General features: G+C 36.2%; 1 protein-coding gene across 8 annotated transcripts in view; it reads right to left on the reverse strand.

The window, feature by feature from the left end:
• Positions 1 to 26,786, reverse strand: part of LARP4 (La ribonucleoprotein 4) — a 204,937-nt gene that overhangs the window by 22,688 nt on the left and 155,463 nt on the right. For 6 of the 8 annotated variants that reach the window (XM_035002685.1, XM_035002682.1, XM_035002679.1 and 3 more), the window contains 7 exons: positions 26,427 to 26,574; positions 25,695 to 25,847; positions 23,150 to 23,225; positions 18,021 to 18,157; positions 16,075 to 16,178; positions 12,105 to 12,215; positions 10,544 to 10,597 (listed from right to left, as the gene is read on the reverse strand). In XM_035002685.1, coding sequence (XP_034858576.1) covers positions 10,544 to 10,597; positions 12,105 to 12,215; positions 16,075 to 16,178; positions 18,021 to 18,157; positions 23,150 to 23,225; positions 25,695 to 25,824 — 612 coding nt within the window. In that variant the 5' untranslated portion in view covers positions 25,825 to 25,847; positions 26,427 to 26,574. Of the gene's footprint in view, positions 1 to 10,543; positions 10,598 to 12,104; positions 12,216 to 16,074; positions 16,179 to 18,020; positions 18,158 to 19,593; positions 19,790 to 23,149; positions 23,226 to 25,694; positions 25,848 to 26,426; positions 26,575 to 26,786 lie in introns of those variants that run through there. The other 2 variants (XM_035002680.1, XM_035002686.1) reach the window with 2 other exon arrangements.

A 26,786-nucleotide genomic window follows, 5' to 3' on the forward strand; every position in this document is an offset into this window, starting at 1 on the left:
AAGAGAGACAGACACAAAAACATACAGGCTTTTTGTTCTCTCTCTGCTGTTCCCAAATCAAACCAAATTTTGACCAAGCCTCTAAATCTAGCTACCAATTTGCATGAAGTACAGGAGACAGAGGATCATGCTAAACTACACTAAAAAATATAATTAGCCAATTCAAAACTGGGCAAAGGACTTGAATAGACATTTCTCCAAAGATGATATATAAGGAAGGAAATTCTGCAATATGCTACATGGATAAACCTTGAAGACATTGTTAAGTGACATAAACCGGTCACAAAGAAACAAATACTGTATGATTTCATTTATATGAAGTAATGAGAGTAGTCAAAAATCATAGACTAGGAAGAATAATGGTGGTTGTCAGGGGCTAGAAGGAGGGGAGAATGGGGAGTTATTGTTTAATAGGTACAGAATTTCAGTTTTATAAGATGAAGAAAGTTAACGTGAATGGATGGTGGTGAATGTGTTTAGTACAACTGCATTATATACTTAAAAGATGGTAAGTTTTATATATGTGTATTTTAACACAATAAAAAATATACCTAGAAAATGAGAAACTCTGTAAAACAAATAACTTAGTTATTTCAACAACATATTTTCAAAAGAAAAAATAAGTAAAGGATGAAACTACAGATATAAACAAAGAAAAAAGACGAAAAAATAAGAATCAGGAAAATGTGATATTATAGCTATGATTTTTAAAAAATCCCTCTTTCAGAGCTACTAAAACTAGTTTATTTACAGATAAAATTAAGTTTCAAATTTGCTTCAAAATAACTGGGGGCATGGAGAAATGGGTAGGAATATGGATGAAGCAAGACCGGCCATGCTCTACAAACTGTTAAAACTGGCTGATGGGATTCTCAGTGATTGATTATACTATTTTCTCCACTTTTATATATATCTGAAATTTCCTATACTAAGTTTAAAAAAAAAAGGGGAAAGAAAGCAATGCTCTAAAACTTAGTAAGTCAGACCATTTGTTTACATATTACCTGTGGCTCCTTTTGTGCCATAATGGCAAGAATTGAGTAGTTACAACAGATTTCATGATTGGTAAAATCTACAACGTTAACTTTGTGGTCCTTTAAACATTTTTTTTTTTTTTTAAGATTTTATTTATTTATTTATTTGAGAGAGAGAGAGTGAGAGAGAGAGCGCAAGAGGGGGTAGGGTTAGAGGGAGAAGCAGACTCCGCGCCGAGCAGGGAGCCCAATGTGGGACTCGATCCCGGGACTCCGGGATCATGACCTGAGCCGAAGGCAGTCGCTCAACCAACTGAGCCACCCAGGCGCCCCACTTTCTGGTCCTTTAAAGAAAAAGTTTACTGACCTTTGTAAAAGAACTAAATAAAACAGCAGCTCTTTCTGCTCAAGGGTCCTGTCCCTGTGCTATAATAAAACCACCTATTTGCATCAAACAAACAAAAAACCCTAAAACAGATGTAAGAGGGTTAGATTAGGAATCATCAGCCTCACTAACTTGTTAGGAATATCAAGTGAAATAATGCATTTTAAAGCATAAAAACATGACTTTAACAAATGAATGAAAGATATATTTTATGGTCCTTATAAGTCAGGAATTCTCCTTCCCTCAAATTGTAACGAATCAAACAATAAGAAATCCATAATGGCCAATCTTGAAAAATCCTTAAAATATCAAATTGACTTTAATATGACCTAAAAAATTTTTAGCTGTTGCTTTTACTAAAGTAATGTCATACGCTGTAGTTTACCTAAATCTTAATATATCCCATAAGAAACTAAAACCAAGTAAGTAACATTATTTTTTGAATGTGGTCCATTATCAAGAAAATAGTAGCCCAAAGAAACAGACTCCAAGATAACCAGGTACTGGAAACAGCAGACTAAGATTTTAATCCGGCCATTACGAATATATATGGATTAAGAGAAAACTGTGTTCTTAAGGAGTTGAACAAAAAGGGGAATCTCAGCAGAGGGGAAATATTTTTAAAACTGGAAGTTCCATGTGCACCTGGGTGGCTCAGTTGGTTAAGCGACTGCCTTCGGCTCAGGTCATGATCCTGGAGTCCCGGGATCGAGTCCCGCATCGGGCTCCCTAATCAGCAGGGAGTCTGCTTCTCCCTCTCTCGCTCCCCCCTCTTGTGCTCTCTCTCAAATAAATAAATAAAATCTTTAAAAAACAAAACAAAACAAAAAAACCTGGAAGTTCCAGAATACAACTTGAAGATGAATAGAAATTATCCATAGAAATTATCCAATCCAAAGAAGAAAAAAAGAGATTGAAGAAAAATGAACAAAAAAATCTCAGTGACACCAAGCAGTCCAATGTATGTGTAATTGTGGAGTCTCAAAAGGAGGGGAGAGAAGTCAGGCAGAAATTCTTTTTAAAGAACTGGTAGTTGAAAATCCCCCCCATCCAGGAGACAAACATCAATGTGCAAAGCCAAGAAGTTTAGCACATACCAAGCAGGATATAAAAAACCCGTACCTTGAAACACAATAGTCAATCTACTGAAAACCAAACATAAAACAAAAAAATATCTTGACAGCAGGCAAAAAAGACCACATTATATAAAGAGAGTAACAATAATGCCTCGCCAGAAACAATAGAGGCCAGGAGACAACAGAGTATCTTTTTTATTTTATTTTATTTTATTTATTTGACAGAGAGAGAGACAGCGGAAGAGGGAACACAAGCAGGGGGAGTGGGAGAGGGAGAAGCAGGCTTCCCGCGGAGCAGGCAGCCCAATGTGGGGCTTGATCCCAGAACCCTGGGATCATGACCTGAGCCGAAGGCAAGACGCTTAACGACAGCCAGCCAGGCGCCCCGACAACAAAATATCTTAAAAGGAAAGAAAAAATTAGAACTATCAATCTAAAATTCCATATCCATGGAAAATACCCATCAAAAATGAGTATGAAATATAGGACAGTTTTAAGATAAGTAGAAACTAAGAAAATTCATCACTGGTAGGCACTGTAAGAAACATCAAATGAAATTCTTTAGGCTGAAAGAACTAATACCAGACAGACCTCATCTACAGGAGGAAGAGCAATAAAAAAAGCTTTCCTGCTTAATTACCAGAGAAAAAAGATGATGAAATGGAAGCAGTTTACCTCAGCTCATATAATAAAAGCTCTACGGGACTCTTCCAGAAGCATATCTTTAGGCCAAAGTCTGCAAGGACTCTTGAACTTGGATATCCATTGCACAAGAGTCTGAATTCTCCCAAATTATCATGGGTAATTTTAGAATCATGGCCATTATATAATTTGCCAATTAATTGTGCACAAAGATATTTTAATAAAATATAGCATTATGGTTTCCTATAATAAGTTTATAAGTATTTAAAATTTTTGTGAAAAATTTAGATAACTGATTCAGAAGAAAACAGTAACACAGCAGATTCCTTATACACAACAGACAAAACCTAAGAGAGAAAAGTTTAAGGTCTAAATAGGAGTTTATTATTTAAAGGCGTTTAAAAAAAATCAATTTAATTTCACATATTTTAAAAAAACAACTTTAAAATAAAAGTAACTCTCCATTAAAAGATCACTTTTCTTAGGTTAAGAACAGAATTACTAATATTTCCATTTTGTATTTGTATACATTGTACCTATAAAGCAGAAATCAATATATAGTAAATTAATTTACCTCATCAAAGAATAATAAGTAGTAAATAAGTCATGTTAAAATGCTGCAAGAACTGTTTTTTGTTTTTTTGTTTTTTTACTTTTAATACAATATGCTTTATAGATTCAGGAGAAGAATTACAAACAGATCCTGTATTAGATAAGGTGGACTAAATTAATGCAACAAATACACAAAAAATTTAAAAGGCCCGAACACACAAAAATGATATTTCTCTTAATAATAAATTTGACAAAACAGGCAAAGACTTATACACTGAAAACTAGAAGGCAATGCTCAGAAACCAAAGCCTAAATAAATGACGAGAGATACCACGTTAGAAGATTAAATATTATGAAGGTGGCAATTCTCCCCAACTAGAGTCGATGAAATCCCAATCAAAATCCCAACAAGCGTTTCTGTAAAACTGACACACTCATTTGAAAATTTATGTGGAAATGTTAAGGACCTGGAATACCTAAAGTAATTTTGGAAAGTCAAAACAAATTTGAGAACTTAGACATTACCCAATCTTATATAACTTTTTATAAAGCTACAGTAATCAAGACATTAGGGAACTGATTTAAAGATAAACATACAGATCAATGGAACAGAACAGAGTCCACAAATACACCAAAGCATATATGATCAACAAAGAGTCAACAAAGTAACCAAGAGTCTTTTCAACAGATAATGTTGGAACAAATGTACATATATTTTAAAAAAGAACCCTGACTCTTCACAACACACAGAAGAAACTTGGAAGTAGATCATAAAATCTAAATGTGAGTATAATCTTAATGTTAAAATATAATACTTCCAGAAGAAATCATAAAAGAAAATATTCATGAGCCTAGAAGACACTGATTTCAGATAAGACAAAAATAATGAACCCTAAAAGAAAAGTGAGATAAAAACAGACTTTATTAGGGGCACCTGGGTGGCTCAGTCAGTTAAGCGTCTGCCTTTGGCTCAGGTCATGATCTCAGGGTCCTAGGATTGAGCCCCGCATCGAGCCCTGCATCGGGTCCCCTGCTCGTGCTTGCTCTCTAAATAAATAAATAAAATCTTAAAAACAGACTTTATTAAAATTAAAAAACTTCTAAAATTTTTTTAAAACTTCTGCTCTTTGGTCAATTAATTTTTGACAAAGGAGGCAAGAATATACAATGGGGAAAAGACAGTCTCTTCAATAAACAGTGTTGGGAAAACTACATGCAAAAGCATGAAACTGGACCACTTTTTAATTTTTAATTTTAATTTTTTTTAAGATTTTATTTATTTGACAGAGAGAGACACAGCGAGAGAGGGAACACAAGCAGGAAGAGTGGGAGGGGGAGAAGCAGGCTTCCCGCGAGCGGGGAGCCTGATCTGGAGCTCGATCCCAGGACCCTGAGGACCTGTGCCGAAGGCAGACGCTTAACGACTGAGACACCCAGGGGTCCCTGGACCACTTTTTTATACCCTATACAAAAATAAACTCAAAATAGATTAAAGACTCAAATATAAGACCAGAAACCATAAAACTCCTAGAAGAAAACAAAGGCAATTAGCTCTTTAACATCAGTATTAGCAATATTTTTTTGGATGTGTCTCCTCAGGAAACAAAAGCAAAAATAAACAAATGGGACTATTTCAAACTACAAAGCTTTTGCACAGTAAAGGAAACCTTATCAACCAAATGGAAAGGCAACCTACTGAATGGGAGAAGGTATCTGCAAATGATAAAAATGATAAGGGATTAATATCCAAATTATATAAATAACTCACACAACTCAAAACCCAAACAATCCAATTTAAAACATGGGCAGAGGACCTGAAGAGACATTTCTCCAAAGAAGACATACAGATGGCCAAAAGACACATGAAAAGATGCTCAACATCACTAACCATCAGGTAAATGCAAATCAAAATCACAAAGAGGTATCTCCTCACACTTGTCACCAGGCTATATTTTAAAAAAAAGAAAAGAAAAAAGGAAGTAACAAATGTTGGTGAGAATATGGGAAAAAGGGCACCCTCTGTGCACTGCTGGTGGGAATACAAAATGATGCAGCCACTATGGAAAAAATATGAAGGTTTCTTGGGACACCTAGGTGGCTCAGTCAGTCAAGTGTCTGCTTTCGGCTCAGGTTATGATCCCAGAGTCCTGGGATCGAGTTCCGCATCAGGCTCCCTGCTCAGTGGAGAGCCTGCTTCTCCCTCTGCCTGCCACTCCCCCTGCTTGTGCTCTCTGACAAATAAATAAATAAAATCTAAAAAAAGTATGAAAAAAGTATCAAAAAATTAAAAATACATCTACCATGATCCAGCAATTCCACTTCTCGGTACTTATTCAAAGAAAACAAAAATGCTAACTTGAAAAAACACACACATCCCTATGTCCACTGTAGCCTTACTTACAACAGCCAAGATATGAAAGCAACCTAAGTGTCCATCGATAGACGAATGGATAATGATGTGGTACACACACAAACATACACAAATATCAGCTATAAAAAAGAACGAAATCTTGCCATTTGCCACATCGATATTATGCTAAGTGAAATAAGTCAGACAGGAAAAAACAAATACTGGTTGATTTTACTTACAGGTGGAATCTAAAAAACAATACAAATGAAACAGAAACAAACTCATGTAGTCAGAGAAAAATCTGGTGGTTGCCAAGGGGCAGGGGTGACCGGGTGGAAGGATGGACAAAAGGGGAAAATTAAAAGGTTCAAATTTCATTATAAAATAAGTTGTGGGGATGTAATGTATACATAGAGAATATAGTTAATAATATTGTAACAACTTTGTATGGTGACATATGGTAGCTTGGTTTATGATGGTCATCAATTCCTATGTATATAAATGTTGAATCACTATGTAGGACACCTGAAACTAATATAATATTGTACATCAACTACATTTCCATTAAAACAACAATAACAAAAACCTCTAAAACTTCTGCTCTTCAAATATGCACTGTTGAGAAAACAAGAAGGCAAATCACAGGCTAGGGGCAATAGATTTGAAATACAAACATACCTGACAAAGAACTTACATCCAGAATATATAAAGAACTCTTATAATTCAATAATAAGACCAACACATTTTTTTAAATAGAAAGAAGATTCAAAAAGTGACTAGATAATCAAACTAAGTATATTTCTACTATTTGGCAATAAAAAAGAATGTACTACCAATACATGCAACAATATGGTTCACTAAAAATAATGGTGAGTGAAAGAAGTCCAGCACAAAAGAGAATATACTGTATGGTTTCATTCATATGAAAACTCCAGAAAAGACAAATCTATAGCTGCAGAAAGCAGATCAGTGATTGCCTAGATTGGTGGTTGGGGATGGTGGGAGAGACTGAGAAAAAACCAATGCACAAGGTTCCCAAAACTAATAAAAATGTATGCCTTAAAACAAATATACCCTATTGTATGCAAAAGTTGCATAAAAACTAAAGTTTTTATGTTGTAAAGTTGATTAAAAAACTAAAATATTTTTTTCTGAGAGGACCTTAGCTAAACTAGACTCAAAATCCAAAGGCATAAAGAAAAAGATTCATCAATTTTATAATCTTGCTATAAAAAATAAATTTCCACAGAAGTACCACTAACACAATAGTCATATCTGATAAGACTAATCACCTCTAAAAACTTATATAATCACAAATCATTAATGAACTCTTAACAGAAAAACAGCCAGAGGGGCGCCTGGGTGGCTCAGTCGTTAAGCGTCTGCCTTCAGCTCAGGTCATGATCCCAGGGTCCTGGGATCGAGCCCCGCATCGGGCTCCCTGCTCAGCGGGAAGCCTGCTTCTCCCTCTCCCACTCCCCCTGCTTGTGTTCCCTCTCTCGCTATGTCTCTCTTTGTCAAATAAATTTTAAAAAAATTAAAAAAAAAAAAAAAAGAAAAAGAAAAACAGCCAGAAACATAAGTAGAAAAATCAGAGAATCAACCACAAGAAATTTCAAAGAAATCAAAAATACTAATATGAATTTAAGTTAGTTCTATGTATTAAGTAAAGGCATACACTACTCTTCAACATAGCAATTTCATTTCTAGGAATTTACCCTAAAATTATATTTGCATATACAGACCAAAAAAAAGTATAAAAATTGCAGAATAGTGTCTAATACTTAGAATATCTAGTTCTCAACAAAAAATTACAGAACACACAGAGAAATAGAGAACTATGGACCATTCACAGGAAGAACAGAATTTGATAGAAACCATCCTAAGTAAGCCCAGACATTGGAATTACTGGTCAAAGATGTTAAATCAACTATCTTAAATATGCTTAATGAGCTAATGGAAAGCATGGACAAACCTAAGAGTAATCAGGAAAAAGACATATGAACAAAACAATGTAAAGGAAATCAGTAGGCCTATCCTACGAGAAATATTACTGGGAGTTATTCAGGGTGAAATAAAGATAGCAGAGAGTAACTAAAAGCCGTAAGAAGAAATAACACTGATAAGGATAATTACATAGGTAAATACAAAAGAAAATATTATTATACTTTTGGTATACAATTCCTCTTTTTCCTTATCAGATTTAAAAGAGAAATGAATAAAACAGAGAAGTATAGAAGCAGAGTATTTGTATACTACTGGAACTAAGCTGGTATTATTCACATGAGGTTGTTATAAATTTAATCCTCACCAAGACAACCATACACACACACACACACACACACACACACTATATATTTAAAAATACATAGAACAGGAAAGAAGGAAATCAGAATTGGAAATCAAAAAGGCAACAATAGAAAAAATTTGAGGTGGGGGGCACTTGGGTGGCACAGTCCTTTAAGCGTCTGCCTTCAGCTCAGGTCATCATCTCAGGTCACGATCCCCGTGTTGTGCTCCCTACTCAGCAGAGTCTGCTTCTCCCTCTCCCTCTGCCTCCCCTCCCCCTCCTCGTGCTCTCTCTCAAATAATCTTAAAGAAAAATTGAGGGGAAGACAGAAAACCCATGAAAGACATACAGAAAACAAAAACAAATACCAAAAGTGGAAGAAGTATCTTTCATTATCAGTAATTATTTTAATGTAAATGAATTAAACTCTCCTATTCAAATGCAGAGACTGGCAGATTGAATTAAAAAGCAGGGTCCATCTATATGCTATCTATAACAGATTCATTTTAAATTCAAAGACACTGAAAGTAACAGGATGGAAAAGGACATTCCAAGCAAATAGTAACCAAAATACATCTAAGACGGCTATACAGTTGACCCTTTCAACAACACAGGTTTGAACAGCATTTGTCTACTTATATGCAGATGTTTTCAATAAATACAGTACAGTACTGTAAATGTACTTTTCCTTTATTTTTTTAAAGATTTTTATTTATGTATTTATTTTTTTGAAGATTTATTTATATGACAGAGAGAAAGCACAAGCAGGGGGAACAGCAGGCAGAGGGAGAGGGAGAAGCAGACTCCCCACGGAGAATGGAGCACGATGCAGGGCTCAATCCCAGGACCCCGGGATCAGGACCTGAGCCGAAGGCAGATGCTTAACCGACTGAGCCACCCAGGCGCCCCAAGATTTTTGTTTATTTATTTTAGAGAGCGTGAATCCATGCCTGCGTATGAGTTGGGGGAGGGGTGGAGGGAGAAAGAGAGAATCTCAAGTAAACTCCTTGCTGAGCACAGAGCCTGACCTGAGCTGAAATCAAGAGTTGGATGCTTAACCAACTGAGACTCTAAGGCATCTTCCTTTATTTTAATAACACTTTCTTTTCTTTAGCTTACTTTATTCTAAGAATGCAGTATACAATACATACAATATATAACATACATCTGTTAATCGACTGTTTATGTTATTGGTAAGGCTTCCCATCAAGATGAGGCTATTAGTTCTAAATTTTTGGGAGTCAAAAGTTTATGTGGAGGTGCCTGAGTGGCTCAGTTGGTTAAAGTGTCTGCCTTTGGCTTGGGTCATGATCCCGGGGTCCTGGATTTGAGCCTCACATCAGGCTCCCTGCTCAGCAGAGAGCCTGCTTCTCCTTCTTCCTCTGCTGCTCCCCCTGCTTGAGCTCGCTCTCTCTCATACATAAATAAAATCTTAAAAGTTATACGTGGATTTTCAACTGCCTGGGAAAGGACAGGTCAGCACTGCCACGCCTCTTGGTTGTTCAAGGGTCAACTGACTTTTTATTATTAGGCAAAACGGACTTTAAGTTACAAAAGGTTACAAGAAACAAAGGACATTATATACTAATAAAAGGTTCAATCCAGCAAAAAGATAAAATATAAATATATGTATCTGCCATCAGAGCCCGAAGACATATAAAGCAAACACAAGAGCTGGATGCTTAAACTACTGAGCCACCCAGGTGCCCTAGGATTCTATTTTAGATGGTAGCTCTGGTAGCAACTGGAGAATGGAAAAGTGGGGGGAAAGCTGAAGGCATAACAGTTAAAAGGCTACTCTAATTGTTGAAGCCTAAACAATGGCAGTAATAATTGAAACAAGTTTTAAAGGTAGATTCCGTGGGATCTGAGAAAAGATAAGACCTATAAAGACAGTGAGCAAGTGTCATCAATGATAATTCCCAGATTCCCAAACAGATGAACATAAATGTGGTGATGCAATTAATTTTGAGATGAGGATGACAGTATTGAGAATGTTTTCCACCTTTGTTACTAAAAAATTATTCCTGCTCCTCATTTTGATTATCTTACAAGTTGTCAATCAGAATCTAACTAAAACTTCATGCTGTCTAAAGGTAGGCCTTTGGAAAGAATTGCTACCCTGTCAACTAATTTTCTAGCACATTATATGAAATTTCTTTAAAATCATTACAGGTTTTATAAAATATTATCCATACGTGTTTTAAATTCTCAAATAGACAAGCAACAAAAATTTTCTGGTTCACACTAGCTCACTTACAAACATTTTCTTACCATGATTGGCTTGCCCTGAAATGTTTTAACTTCTTCTCTTAAGTATTTAAAAGCCTGTTAACAAAGCAGAAAGAACTTTTATTAGCATTCAAACATTTCACTAAAGCCATCTTTATTCTATCAAGAGTTGGTATTAGCAACCATCTCCAAACTAAACAATAAAAAATTCTGAAGTCAATTCCATTATGCAGGTGATAAGGAATGAAAAAGTAAAAACACTCCAGTTGAAGTTCACACTTACTATAGATTAATGCAGAAAAAAAAAATGCACAAAAAACAGACCCCAAATTTCTCTACATATTTACAGTCTTCTAAGATGAAAAATTAAAAAAAAAAAAAATCAGTGGGGTGCCTGCTAGCTCAGTTGGTGGACTATGCAACTCTTGATCTCGGGGTCTTGACTTCGAGCCCCACACTGGGGTAGAGTTTACTTTAAAAATCAATCAGTCAATTGGGGCGCCTGGGTGGCTCAGTCATTACGCGTCTGCCTTCGGCTCAAGTCATGATCCCAGGGTCCTGGGATCGAGCCCCACATCGGGCTCCCTGCTCAGTGGGAAGCCTTCTTTTCCCTCTCCCACTCCCCCTGCTTGTGTTCCTGCTCTTGCTATCTCTCTGTCCAATAAATAAATAAAATCTTAAAAAAAAAAAATCAATCAGCGAGTGGTTTTAAAATGCTATTAGATATATTTTTGTTTTTATGTTTCAATGGATTATTATTTCTCTTTAAGTTGGACATGACAACAAGAGTAAAATCATTAATGTCAAAATTCCAATAATCAGAAAGGAAGTTATATATTTATTGTGAGCCTAGTGCGTATATACTAGAAATACCAACTACTGAGTACGTGGTTCCCAATCTTTAAATTAATTTTAAAATTGTGTGTTAATTTTTTTATTGATAGGAAACAAACTTCTTTTTTTTTTTAAAGATTTTATTCATTTGACAGAGAGACACACAGTGAGAGAGGGAACACAAGCAGGGGGAGTGGGAGAGGGAGAAGCAGGCTTCCTGCCGAGCAGGGAGCCCGATGCAGAGCAGGGAGCCTGACGCGTGGCTCGATCCCACCAGGACCCTGGGACCATGACCTGAGCTGAAGGCAGACGCTTAACAACTGAGCCACCCAGGTGCCCCAGGAAACAAACTTCTTAAATTGAAACTGAAAAAGCTTTAGGAAAATGATCAAAAAGGAAACCAATTAAGAAGCACAACCAAGGGGCGCCTGGGTGGCTCAGTTGGTTAAGCGACTGCGTTCGGCTCAGGTCATGATCCTGGAGTCCCGGGATCGAGTCCCGCATCAGGCTCCCTGCTCGGCGGGGAGTCTGCTTCTCCCTCTGACCCTCCCCCCTCTCATGTACTCGCTCTCTCTCATTCTCTCTCTCTCAAATAAATAAAATCTTTAAAAAAAAAAAAAAAAAGAAGCACAACCAAGAAGTTGAACAAGGTGCTCAATAGCTCAACAGTCTTTACAAATATTGCTGTGAGCACATATTTTCTCCATTAAAATATACCACTACTTCTTTTATCACCAGGACTTCAAATCAGAAGGAAAGTTTTTCTCACCTGTTGTGCATCTGTGTCTGACTGGAAAGTGATATACCAGTTGCTATTGTGTGCAAACTCACAGCTTATCACCTTGGGGCAGTTTTCATTCTTGAACAAAGCTTTAACTTCCTAAAAAAGAAAAACTTTAGTGTAAATTTTGAATATGATTTAGAGATAGAATCTTATTTTAATATCAGCAAAACTGAAGCATTTCACTCTTAGTGGCAAGCTAAATTTTCCTTAACAGTAAAATCTCTCTAGACCTGCCATTATCCAAAAAAGGAAAAGTATGTCCTCCATTAACATTTTCTAGTGCTTATTTATTTTCATGCATTCTCATTCAATCCAGATGCTCTGTCTACATCAGTCACAGATACGAACTCTGTGCAAAGATAGTTTTGCTTTTCCATAATTGAAACTGAAATTTCAATAACTGAAACCTAAAACAAATATATGTATTTCAAAAAAGATGATTATCAAAACTCAGAACTGTGTAGAAATTTATAAAAAGAAAAGAAAACAACTGGAAGTCAACATTAAGTATCTCTAAACGGTTACAGAAAGAAAGGAAACATTTACTGAAATCCCATGTAGGGTGAGACACAGATTTAACCTGAAAACAACCCTGTTTTAAAGATTTTATCATTATCCATTTTACAGCTGAGTAAATGGTAGCTCACACTGTTTAACTTACTCACACTATGACAAAGAACTCAAATCCAGATTTGTATGCCTCCAAACTCCATTTTGTCTAATACCTACCTGAGTTCAAGGAGAAATTCAATAATAACCATTAATTCCCAAATATTGAAGAATCTTATCAGGTTAAAGTGCCCACAAAATACCAAAATATCACAAGGTATCCATTTTTAAAAAGTTAATTACTAAGCTGATGGGACAATCAACATGATAACAGTGAAGTCTAACCTGTAGTCTAATTCCCTCAAATTTTTGCTACACTGAATTAAAAAAAATTACGTCTCTACTTATGATGAAATTTGCTTGGGTCAAATACTACTCGAAATAAATAGTGTGCAACCAGCTGAGTTTTGTGACATTTGTGAAAGTGGTGAAATATCACCAAGTTCAGTTAATAAAATTCTCATCCAGTCCAGAATTACATTTCTGTAATCATAGAACTATCTGTGGAACTGTTAGACTGCCACCCACTGATCTCTACCTTCAAAAATCCAGATATTCTCCAAATATTTCTAATTCTCTTAAATGTATAATGAATTGATTCATTTATTTAAATCTTTTCATTTTCAGCCTTTATTATTCTTTTTTTTTTTTTAAAGATTTTATTTATTTATTTGAGACAGAGAGAATGAGAGAGACAGAGAGCACATGAGAGGGGGGAGGGTCAGAGGGAGAAGCAGGCTCCCTGCCGAGCAGGGAGCCCGATGCGGGACTCATCCAGGGAGTCCAGGATCATGACCTGAGCCGAAGGCAGTCGCTTAACCAACTGAGCCACCCAGGTGCCCCAGCCTTTACTATTCTTTAGGAAGAGCTATGCTCATAGATTTACTTTCCCAAGTATAAAAAAAGAAGTCTGGATCTAAAGTAATTTGTTCCACCTGACAGGAACCTTTAAGGTCACCACCCCAAATCCCTTATGTTAATTTGAATTTCAGTGATTACTGCCTAGGCTGACTTTCTCTGGCTATCTTAGTCATCTGCACTTCTTTTACTTTTTTTAAATCAACGGTATGTTGCTGCCTTGTTCCTTTTTATTTATTGCTTTTCGTGTGTGACCTATGTATTCAGAATATAAATTACAATAATTATAAAAATAATAATATGGGCTAATCTTAGATTTGTTTTACATGCCAAGTACTGCTCTAAGTTCTTTATATACTAACTCACTTATTTCTCACAATTTTATGAGTTACTTATTACTATTATCCCATTTAACAGATGGAAAAAAAAACAAAGCAAAACAGGTTAAGTAACTTATGCAAGGTCATAGAGTTATCAAGTAAAAAGTTGGAATTTAAATCCAGGCAGCTTGGCTCTAGAGTGCAGGCTCATATATCCTACACTGTTTCTTAATAATGCAAATATTCTTCCCATTCTGCAATTTTCCTTTCAATCTGTTACTTTTGACATATAGTTCATAATTTTTAAAAAGAAGATCTATCTAGTGACAGTTTCTTTTCTAATTTCTCTCACTGTTTCTAAGTTTAGGAAATCTTTATTCTGGAGAGTTAATACTGAATGAATCTGGGCAAAAAGATTAACTACTAATGTGCCACATTTGTTAGGTGGCAAGAATCTAAAAATTCTTTTTTAAATGGCTAACCAATTACCATATATCAGTTACTAATTAATCCTCCCCATCTTTAACTTATTATCATTAACATGGCAACTTAGTGTGAAGTCCTGTGGTTTACTGGTTAAGAAACATAGGCTTTGGAATCTGAGAGAGCGAGTTCAAATCAGATTCTGTCATTTAAACCGCCCATGTGTCTTTAGGCAAGTTATTTAACCATACAAAGGCTCAGTTACTTATCTGTAAAACAAGAGATAACAAAACCTTAGGCTTTAAATTACCATAAAGTACACAGCACAATACTTGGTAGAACCTAATTACTAAATAAATGTTATCATACATACATTACTATATAAAAGGGTCTATTCCAGGATTATACTGTTTCATTCAAATACTATTTTATTCCTTTACCTGTACCACACCATCTTTATGACTGCAACTCTGCTTTATATTTGCTAGCTAGTAGAATTAGTCTTGAATCTTATTTTTCTTCTTCATTCCTAAGTTTATTCTTTCAGATTAATCCTCAAGTTCCCAAAAGAGCCTATTTATATTTTAATTGCCAGTCAAATCAATAAATTGAGAACTAGTAACACTGCAATACTCAGTCCACCATTCTAAGAACATGGAATTATATCTTCCTCCTCCCTCTGTACCATTCTTCCAGTGTTTCAGAATTTACAAAACAAAATTTAACCTAGTCACATAATTGATATGAGGGCACTGACTTATACTTTGTTTACCTTCAATTTGAACAGTTAAAGAACACTTAGCTTAATGAGATACCACCTCACACCAGTCAGAATGGCTAAAAGAGAAAGGGGAACCCTCCTACATTGTTGGTGGGAATGCAAGCTGGTGCAGCCACTCTGGAAAACAGTATGGAGGATCCTCAAATAGAGCTACCATATGACCCAGCAATTGCACTACTGGGTATTTACCCCAAAGATACAAATGTAGGGATCTGAAGGGGTACATGAACCCTGATGTTTATACCAGCAATGTCCACAATAGCCAAACTATGGAAAGAGCCAAGATGTCCATCAACAAATGAATGGATAAAGAAGATGTGGTGTATATATATAAAATGGAATATTATGCAGCCATCAAAAGGAATGAAATCTTGCCATTTGCAATGACGTGGATGGAACTGGAGAGTATTATACTGAGCGAAATAAGTCAATCAGAGAAAGACATGTATCATATGACCTCACTGATATGAGGAATTCTTAATCTCAGGAAACAAACTGAGGGTTGCTGGAGTGGTGGGGGGTGGGAGGGATGGGGCAGCTGGGTGATAGACATTGGGGAGGGTATGTGCTATGGTGAGTGTTGTGAATTGTGTAAGACTGTTGAACCATAGACCTGTACCTCTGAAACAAATAATATATTATATGTTAAAAAAAAAAAAAAAGATAGCAGGAAGGGAAAAACGAAGGGGGGGAATCGGAGGGGGAGATGATTGGACTATGAGACTGTGGACTCTGAGAAACAAACTGAGGGCTCTAGAGGGGAGGGGGGTGGGGGGATAGGTTAGTCTGGTGATGGGTATTAAAGATGGCATGTACTGAATGGAGCACTGGGTGTTATACGCCAACAATGAATCATGGAACACTACATCAAAAACTAATGATGTAATGTATGGTGATTAACATAACATAATAACATAAAATTAAAAAAAAAACCACTTAGCTTTAACAATGCTTAATAATTTACCTCTATAGGCGTCGTTTCAGGAATCTCTCTAAGAATCACAATACAACGCTTATGACTTGGTCTCACTTTCTCGCCCTTCTCATCAACTTGTACCATAGGAGAAGCTGAAATTTAAAAAAGTTTCATTCAAAAGTGACAAGGAGAGATATTAATATTGCCATTAAAAACTATTCATTTCTATTTCCAAGTGAATAAATTAGCAGAGAAATTAAATTGTAGAACCAAAGATTACAGTTGTAACAAAATATTTTTAGATTAATATACAAGAAACACTGTCAAGTGTTATTCTTTGAACAAATATACAGAGTACCTACTTTGCGTCTTGGCACTGTGTTGGGGTTGAAAAACTTTCAGGAGTATACAATACATATCTAACAAGGTAAAATTACCCTGTGTATAATTACTGAATTCTGGATTTCTGGAGATAATAAAAATCAGTGTACTTGCATTCTACTCTTGTAACTGGATGACAGTATTGCATTCTGACATGTGAAGAAATTCTTAAAATTCAAGTCTAAGAAGCACTTAAACCAAGAATTAAACTCAAATGATTATAACTTTCCCTTGATTTTAACATATTTATTCTTACATACTATTACAGACACTGAGAAGCCATCTTTTAGATGCTGATTTTGAGGAAATATTTAATGAAGATAGTACAATCTAACCAAAACTTTTATTCCTAGTCCCGTCAGAGAGATAATATGCCACACCTCTCTGAACAGGTAAGAAGTGAGAATAAAAGAAAAAGGGAAGAAGAGTTGGGCTTAAGTAAGTACTAGATTCTAGCCCTTAGTGGAGGATTCTGCTGGTGTCTTGGCTGATTTTTTTCTGATTACAAGACTGGGTTGTTTTAAGAAACCACTGCACAAACCAATCAGAGATTTCATAAATGTTTTTAGCCCTCTGAGAATGGAAATCTACTCTCATAAAGCCTATTATTGTACTTGGTATATTTAACTTTTAAACATTTTCAACAACACATTTCATATAAAAATGAAGAGCTGCCTTTATTCAGTCAAGTAGTTAAAACTTTGGTAAGGTTTTGCTAAGAAAGGTTAGCAAGAAATACTGATATAAGACATAAAGACCATTAAAAATGCTTAGAACCTCAAATTCTTTACCAAACTTTAGAGTTTGGTAAAGTCAAACTACAGACTGCAATTCTTTAACAGGTTGTGAAATCAATTTAGGGGGGGAAAAAAGTTAATTCCAAGCATTTAGTATTAATCTGAATAATTAACATTTCAGTTGTATGTGGGTATGTAGTGTATGTACTGGGCTATAGCGTAAAATGTACTTCTTACTTGGGTTCAAAAGTTTGAAACAATGCTTTAGAAGATGTGATAATGATACATGTAACTTTCTAATAGCCTAGAAAACAGATTTAATTGCTTATACTTGGAGTAAGTGGGTGATGAACAAACAAGGTACAGAAGTGATATAGAAGCTATATACAAAGTCAGTAAAAATAAAGATAAATTATTGGAACAGAATAACAAAAAACAGGGAGTTAACAATTCCCTGCCTGAGAAGCATAGCTTAATGTATAGAATTGTGGAATCGGGGCACCTGGGTGGCTCAGTCGTTGGGCGTCTGCCTTCGGCTCAGGTCGTGATCCCAGGGTCCTGGGATCGAGCCCCGCATCGGGCTCCCTACTTGGCGGGAAGCCTACTTCTCCCTCTCCCACTCCCCCTGCCTGTGTTCCCTCTCTCGCTGTCTCTCTCTCAAATAAATAAATAAAATCTTAAAAAAAAAAAAAAAGAATTGTGGAATCACTATGTTGTATACTTGAAAAAATACATTATATGTCAACTACAATTTAAAAAAATAAAAATAAAATGGCCAACAAAACCAAAAAATTCCCTGTATGATCAGAAATCAGAAGAATATTTAGCTTTTTGACGTAAAAAAATAGCTATAGCTACAAGGTATGATTTACATACATCTCAACACTTCAAGAATTAGATCAGGGTCTGTGGTCAGCTTTTTTATTTCTTCCATGTTGGCAACTGTCCAAATTGGGATGAACTGATCACTGTCCATTTGAGATATCAGGTAAAGATCCTTTGACAAATTTTCTCTGAAAGGAATAAACAAAAGCAAGAGTCCCATAAAACAAAGAATTCTTAAAAAAGCAGCTAAAGAAGTGTCTTATTCACTTCTGTCACTTAGTTAAACAAAATTATGCTACCAGAAATAACACAGTGAACTCTGAAAATACATAATACACAACAAATATACTCTAACAACTTTCAGAAAGTTTCTGAATCACCAAATACATCATGCCCAAAATTCTGAACAAGGGAACTTTATGGAATTATATTGATATGGAAAGAGGCTTAATAAAGTATTACATACAGTGTAGTTCCATCTTATAAACTGTTTATCACTGATGTTAGAATATGCATATGGGGAAAATTATAGCTTCAATCATGAGTTTAACTGTAAAGGATTTAAAATTTCTAAATGTTTGTGGGGCGCCTGGGTGGCTCAGTCGTTAAGCGTCTGCCTTCGGCTCAGGTCATGATCCCGGGGTCCTGGGATCGAGCCCCGCATCAGGCTCCCTGCTCGGCGGGAAGCCTGCTTCTCCCTCTCCCGCTACCCCTGCTTATGTTCCCTCTTTCGCTGTGTCTTTCTCTGTCAAATAAATAAATAAAACCTTTAAAAATAAAAAATAAAAATTTCTCAATGTTTGTATTTTTAAAGTATGTTTGACTTTTTATTTAAATTTAATAAATTTAAAACTAAATTTAAAACATTTAAAAGATTCTTTAAGATACATTTCTTAAAAAGATAGAAACACTTCTATCTTACATATAAAATCTCATGTAACAAATTGAAGTAAAATCATACTCATGTTGTCTTATTCACATCAGATCTTTGAAGCAGTCTAGTTATAAACAGCTGGAAGTCTTTGCTTAAAAGCCCCCTTTTCTCAATGACCCTATTTAAAACTGAAACCACCCAAGCACTCTTGATTCCCCTTCTCTTAATTACAGTGTTCTAAATTTTTTTCCAGTGCTTACCACTTAGCACACTTCTAAGTTTATTATGCTTTTTAAAAAAATTATTTTTGTCTCCTCCAGCCAGAATACAGGTTCCATGAAGAATCTTTGTTGTTCAAAATGTATTTCAAGGCCCTAGTGCCTGGCAAAGGGTAGGGCCAAAGGCTTCTACATTCAAGTTTTATTAAAATAAAGTAGTAATTACTTTTTAAAAATTACAATTGCCGGGGCGCCTGGGTGGCTCAGTTGGTTAAGCGACTGCCTTCGGCTCAGGTCATGATCCTGGAGTCCCGGGATTGAGTCCCGCATAGGGCTCCCTGCTCGGCAGGGAGTCTGCTTCTCCCTCTGACCCTCCCCCCTCTCATGCTCTCTCTCTCTCAAATAAATAAATAAAATATTTTTAAAAAATAAATAAATAAAATAAAAAAATAAAAATAAAAATTACAATTGCCAACAGGTTGTTTTGGGGGCAAAAAATAATAGAGAAGATACCAGCAAAGGTTAAACTCACTTTAGCATAAATGGAGGAACATGGTAATAACATCTTCATCAAGATATTCTTTTTTTGCTGTTTATTAGAGAGGGCGGGGTAGAGGGAGAGGAAAAGACAGAATCTTAGGCAGACTCTATGCCCAGAGCAGACCCCAACATGGGCTCAATCTCACAACCCTGAGATCATGACCTGAGCTGAAATCAAGAGTCGGACGCTAAATTGACTAAGCCACCCAGGCGCCCCTGTACATATATTTACATAACTAAAAAGTTGTAGCCTAAATCAACTCTGACTTTCAGCATGTCTGTTCTTATAAAACCTTAGTCAAACTTTTTTTTTTTAAAGATTTTATTTATCTGAGACAGAGAGAGAGCATGAGAGAGAGAAAGATCACGAGTACGGGGGAGGAGTAGAGGGAGAAGCAGACTCCCCGCTGAGCAGGGAGCCTGACGTGGGACTCAATCCCAGGACCCTGGGATCATGACCTGAGCTGAAGGCAGACGTTTAATGACTGAACCACCCAGGCACCCCAAACCTTTTTTTTTTAAGATTTTATTTATTTATTTGAGAGAGAGTGAGAGAGTGTGCATGTGTGTGATCGTGCATGAGCAGGGGTAGGGTCAGAGGGAGAGGGAGCAGCAGACTCCATGCTCAGCATAGAGCCTGACATGGGGCTCGATCCCATGATCCTGAGGTCATGACCTGAGCTGAAGTCAGATGCTTAACCAACTGACACACCGAGATGCCCCAACTTTGGTTAAATTCTTAAAGAAACTGTATCTCATCAGAAGTCAGATTAATGGATATAAATCACATCTATTTACATCTATGATTTGACTATTCATGATTAATTCCTGATATGTGCTAATAACACTTTTGCTGAGCCACAAGCGTCAATCATATAGTTTGTTTAAACTGTACCAAAGTTCTGAGTAGGATGTGGTAGATCATGACAAACCAGTGCTCCTATTGCAACAACTAAAAAAGCCTGGCTAAATTACAAAAATCACATTCTGGAGATGAAGGAAAGAAGCTACAAGAACAAAATGGAGGGCGCCTGGGTGGCTCAGTTGGTTAAGCGACTGCCTTCGGCTCAGGTCACGATCCTGGAGTCCCGGGATCGAGTCCCACATCAGGCTCCCTGCTCAGCAGGGAGTCTGCTTCTCCCTCTGACCCTCCCCCCTCTCATGCTCTATCTCATTCTCTCTCTCAAATAAATAAATAAAATCTTAAAAAAAAAAACAAAAAAACCAAAATGGAATTCCAGAAAGATGGTCTTTTCTTCCTGAGGGGGTCTGCAGATACGGGACCAGGGGGAAACCAGCAGAGTTTTAGGCAGTTGCACAGGACTGGCACTGTGAATTGGAAACTAAAGGAGCTCCTAACATACAGCAGATTTCCCCCCATATAACATTTCCTGAGTTCTAAGGAGGAAGGTGGGAGACTGGGAGCCAGGCTAAAAAGGCAGAGTAACATCTCTGTGGTTTTGTGGAAGTTCCAGTGGAAGGAAGAAACTCTCATCAAACACAAGAGAGGTCTCCCCCACAAAACATTTGCCAGATTTTGAAGCTTACAGGGTAAGAGACTAAAGAGCTAATCTCAACCCTCTCAAGAACAGGACTAAATCTCCCTTGGTGTTTCAGAACTGAAGTAACAGAAAACAGACAACTTCCAAATCAAGACTGAAAAGGTCACGACTAAGGAACAGAGATAAATCAGAGGTAGATGGAGTCTAATTACAGTGGCTGCTCAGTCCTAACCCAGCTCAATTCCTGACTGGACTGACAATCAATCTGCTTCTGCCTACCAGAAGAAAGCTCAAATCTTGTCTAGAGGGAAAGATCTTATCACTTGCAGCTCCTAGCTGCTTTTACATGTAATGTTCAGCGTATAATCAAAATTTCTAAGACATTAAAAAAGGCAGGAAATTATGAGAGAACCGAGAGAAAAAACTCAAATATAAGCAGACACACAAATGATCCAGTTAGTAGGCAAAGATTTTTAAATAACTATTACAAATATATTACAGAAAATGAATTGTATTGCAGGAACAAATGACTAAAGACAGACAGAAACTCCCGCTTTTATCATTTTATCCTGTACTAGACTATAAAGGCAAAGAATAAAAAGGAGGGAAAAAAGGAGGAACTATTTAGGATAAAGAATCAATTAAACCTGAGTCAAGAGCATATTATGTGTAAAGAAATAAAGAAGTCTAGGGGCACCTGGTTGGCTCAATAGGTAGAACACATGACTCTTGATTTCAGGGTCATGAGTTCAAGTCCTATGCTAGGAATTGACCTTACTTAAAAAGTAAATAAATTAAAAAAAGAGGGGCGCCTGGGTGGCTCAGTCATTAAGTGTCTGCCTTCGGCTCAGGTCATGGTCCCGGGGTCCTGGGATCGAGCCCCGCATCAGGCTTCCTGCTCTGCGGGAAGCCTGCTTCTCCCTCTCCCACCCACCCTGCTTGTGTTCCCTCTCTCACTGTGTATCTCTCTGTCAAATAAATAAATAAAATCTTTTAAAAAAATAAAATAAAATAAAAAAGAAATAAGAAGTCTGTGATAAAATCCAGGTTTCTAGCTTGAAAAATTGGTTTACCGGTCCTACCTCTCACCACGTATAAGAAAAATAGAAGGCATTACTTTTGCATGCATATCCAAACTTCTTTATTTTGGAAGGGGCAGTTTTACAATACTGAAGTTTTATGACATCTAAACTATAACTACATAATTGTTATCTGTAAATAAGACATCTGGAGGGGTGCCTGGGTGGCTCAGCTGGTTAAGTGTCTGACTCCTGGTTTTAGCTCAGGTCATAATCTCAGAGTCGGGAGATTGAGGCCCATGTCAGGCTTGTGCTCAGCACAGAGTTGGCTTGAGATTTCCTCCCTCCGCCTCTGTCCCTCCCCTTGCCCCATGCACGCACTCTCCCTAAAATAAATAAATAAAATCTTAAAAAAAAAAAAAAAAAGGGACGCCTGGGTGGCTCAGTCAGTTAAGCATCTGCCTTCAGCTCAGGTCATGATCCCAGGGTCCTGGGATTGAGTCCCACATCAGGCTCCCTGCTCAGCGGGGAATCCGGAATCCGCTTCTCCCTCTGCCTGCCACTCCCCCTGCTTGTGCACGTGCTCTCTCTGACAAATAAATAAAACCTTAAAAAAAAAAAAAAGACATCTTGAAACGTTTGCCTGAAAGAACTCCTTATTTAATAGAAGACACTTGTAACATAAATTCTATGCCCATCATAACTCCATGATCAAAGGTTACACAAGCTAGCTACTAAAAAGATATATTAAGAGATAACCACTGTTTTGAGAACCGTAAACCTGAGTATGTTTCTAGGAAAAGTATCCAATACCCAATCCAAAAGTAATCCAATCCAGTATTTCATTATCTTTTCTATTAAGACTAGATCCTTTGCATATCCAATTAGAGACTACATCTTTAAATTTAGTTCACTGAAGGAAATTAAAACCACCATTCTTCCACTCTATTTCACAGGTATTTCACATCTATTAACCAAACAATTCAAAAAATGAGAAATCTCAATAAAAGAAATATGAATAACATACCGGGAGAAACAGAATTCCAATTGTTTCTTCAGACATTCTTTTAGGTCTTCTGTAGAAATTGCTGAATTACCTTCCCCTGAAGGTAGAAAACAGAGGAAAAAAGTTAATACCAAATTACCATAGGTAGTAAACACTGCATAAAGTTGTACTCAAAATACATCACAAAGTATGCACAAATTAAAATTCACAACAAAACTATTATTTTTAAGTTCAACTGAATTCTAACAAAGTCTAATTTCAACCTATTCTTTCTTTAGATAGAGTTCAGACCGTTTAAAATTATTTTTTTTAAAGATTTATTTATTCATAAGAGACAGACAGAGAGAGGCAGAGGGAGAAGCAGGCTCCCCACTGAGCAGGGAGCCCAATGCAGGACTCAATCCCAGGACCCTGGGATCATGACCTGAGCCGAAGGCAGACACTTAACCATCTGAGCCACCCAGGTGCCCAGTTTGAAATTATTTTATCAAGTAATGAACAAAGCACCATTAATACTAAAGGTACTTGGCTACCCTACGTAAAACACTACCCTAAAATCTTTAAAATTGTGATAACTACTGGGGCGCCTGGGTGGCTCAGTCATTAAGTGTCTGCCTTCGGCTCAGGTCATGATCCCAGGGTTCTGGGATCAAGCCCCGCGTCGGGCTCCCTGCTCAGCGGGAAGCCTGCTTCTTCCTCTCCCACTCCCCCTGCTTGTGTTCCCTCTCTCGCTGTGTCTCTGTCAAATAAATAAATAAAATCTTAAAAAAAAAATTGTGATAACTACTTATTCCTTTAATGAAAGCTCAAAGAACAAAAGTAATAGTAATCTAAATTTGAACGAACTAGCTAAACAAATTGGGATTATATATATCTTTATAACTGGTACTAAATCTGATGTTAGTCATACTTCTTCAACTGTTATCTCTTAATACTGTTTTCTTTTCATTCCTTGATTATAGAGCTCTTTACCTTCCTAGGAATATTTAAAACACTCAAACATCCAAAGGATCAAATCAACTCTTAACAACCTTCTATGCCTTCAATCATTTAAACCCAGAACACGAGACTTTTTTTTTGGAACTCAAGCCTGGAAAACCATCACTCTTTTATTAGAATCTTACACAAAACATTATAGACTCAAAGCATGAAATTTGTCCTCTTCTTAAAAAAAGCATTAGTGATTAAGTAGGCTAATTTCCTTTAAATACAAACAATAGAATGCATATAAAGATAAATAAATTTTGTGCATGATTTTAACACTACCTTGTCTTAGTACTCAAGATTCAAAGTGATAGTAAATATTAACTTCATTAAAAATGAATATAAGAAGCATTCTATTTCTATGTATATGCAATCGTTCTAATACAAAATCCAACCACCCAAATGTGCTACCTAAAAATGAGCAATAACTTCATTTAACTTTTCAATGTCATTACAGGAAACTTATTAAAATACCAACTGGTTGCTACATTACTAAAACCAACTCTATGTTTAAAGTACCCAGTGGTGGGGCGCCTGGGTGGCTCAGAGGGTTAAGCCTCTGCCTTCAGCTCAGGTCATCATCCCAGGGTCCTGGGATCAAGTCCCACATCAGGCTCCCTGCTCAGCAGAGAGCCTGTTTCTCCCTCTCCCTCTGCGCCTCCCCCTGCTCATGCTCTCTATCTCTCTGTCTCAAATGAATAAATAAAAAATAAAATAAAATAAAAAATAAAGTACCCAGTGGTTAGGTATATTATGACCATAGTAGGGAGAAGAACCTGGCACCTTAAATTATTATATGGAAATATCACCCATGCCACTTCAGAAATCAACTTACAAGCTGACAAAACATAGAAATCTAGTCCAAATATTTATAATAAATAAGGAAACTGAGGACAAAGGTTTATGTATCTTGACTGAAAGTCACAGAACAGAACTAAGCAGCAACAGAAAAGAGTATACCCTATTACATTTATTTTCCAAAGACATGCTTTAAATCAGAAAAGTTAAGTTAGGTAGTTGGGGTCTTTGGTCCATTTTTAGTTTCTTTTAAATCTCATCCATTTTAAATTCAAGCCAACTACTAACCCATGCTAATGAAATAAATGTGAAAAAAAAATTTCACAAGTTGAACTGTAGTAGAACCATGTTTTTAATACAGCCATTTTCTCAAAATTAATCCCTGCAACTTCACATTTATAAATGCATTTCACACTATCAAAAATAATGGGAAATTGACAGAACTTGCATTGATCCCAACTAAAAGACCAAGAAACTTGGGCACTCTGAAAAATTGTAATTTAGGTCTCTTTTAACTATATTGACTATTTTTTCTTTTTATATTTAATTTCATACTCTCTTTTAAAAGGATCTTTAAACATTCTTTTAAATCACAAGTTTCATGTTTGTCCACTTGAAAACAGTATTTATAAAAATTATGTAGCATTTCATTAACATACAGTTCTTTTCAAATAAGACAACAGATTGATCAATGCCAAAGTTTTATTAGAACAATGATAGAACGTAAGGGGAAAAACATTAGTGTACAATATGCTCGTTTTACCAATAAAAGCATAAAGTTTACCAGAAACATCATATATGTGGTAACTCAGATCTTCTGGCCCTAAAATCATTCCATCGGTTGATTCTTCAATGCCTATAGTATTTCTGGTGGTTTCACAAGATGAATACATTACTTCATATTCCTTACACATATCATCTGAAAGCTCTGTATTACCTGTATTAAAGAAAACATACTGAAAGTAAACGGGAATTCTTTAAATCCTATCTTTAGGAACTCTGGGCACTAGGTCTTCTATAATAAGATTTTAAGGAATTCTACCAGTTGGGATAATGTCCACATGGTTGTAATAAGAGTTCTCTTCCTGAGGAAGGTAAGTTTACCATTATGGACAAGCTAAAATGATTATCAATAGTTTAAATTCATATAGCACTATCTATGTACTACCTATGTGCAGCTTCTTTATTCACTTGATTCTCAGAAAATCCTATGCCAAAAGTAATTATTATTGTTTTACAGATGAAAAAAACAAGCACAGAGAAGTTAGGTCACTAACCCAAAGTCAAACAGTGAGTAAACAGCACTGCCAATGATGCTAGACCCAAAGATACAGCTACTATTTGAAATTAGTGACCATCCATTCATACTAAAAGAACTGTGTACAAACTACATGTTAAACATTTATAAATATATTTAATCAAATAATCAAAAGATATACCCCAAAGTTCTATAAGCTAATTTGGCCATATGTTTAACCAAAATATGATTTGTACTGATGAAGTATTTAGGACATACCCTCAGGATGAGACCCTGATGTGGCTGCTGTTTCATGCCAAGAGCTTTCAGTTCCATGAGTTACTTGAGTGGCTTCAGTATTTCCAGGAGGAATTTCTTGCCATACTTTGGCATTAGGATTTAAACCAGTTCCTTTAGATGTTACCTGCTAAATAATCAAATGATCTATTTGTAAATTTTAAAAGTCAGTGCATTAAAATTACAAATTTAGATAACAGACTTTTATTTTACTTAAACATGAAGAAAACCCCAATAATATTAAGTAATTTAATAACAAATATTAAATAATATTTTAAAGTTTTGGGCTCATCTTGAAAATAAATCTTTTTAAGGAGATAGACTTGAAATGTAGATGTATAA

Source organism: Mirounga leonina, unplaced genomic scaffold (assembly GCF_011800145.1).
Source record: "Mirounga leonina isolate KUSES-001 unplaced genomic scaffold, KU_Mleo_1.0 Mir_126, whole genome shotgun sequence".
Classification (NCBI taxonomy): Eukaryota; Metazoa; Chordata; class Mammalia; order Carnivora; family Phocidae; genus Mirounga; species Mirounga leonina.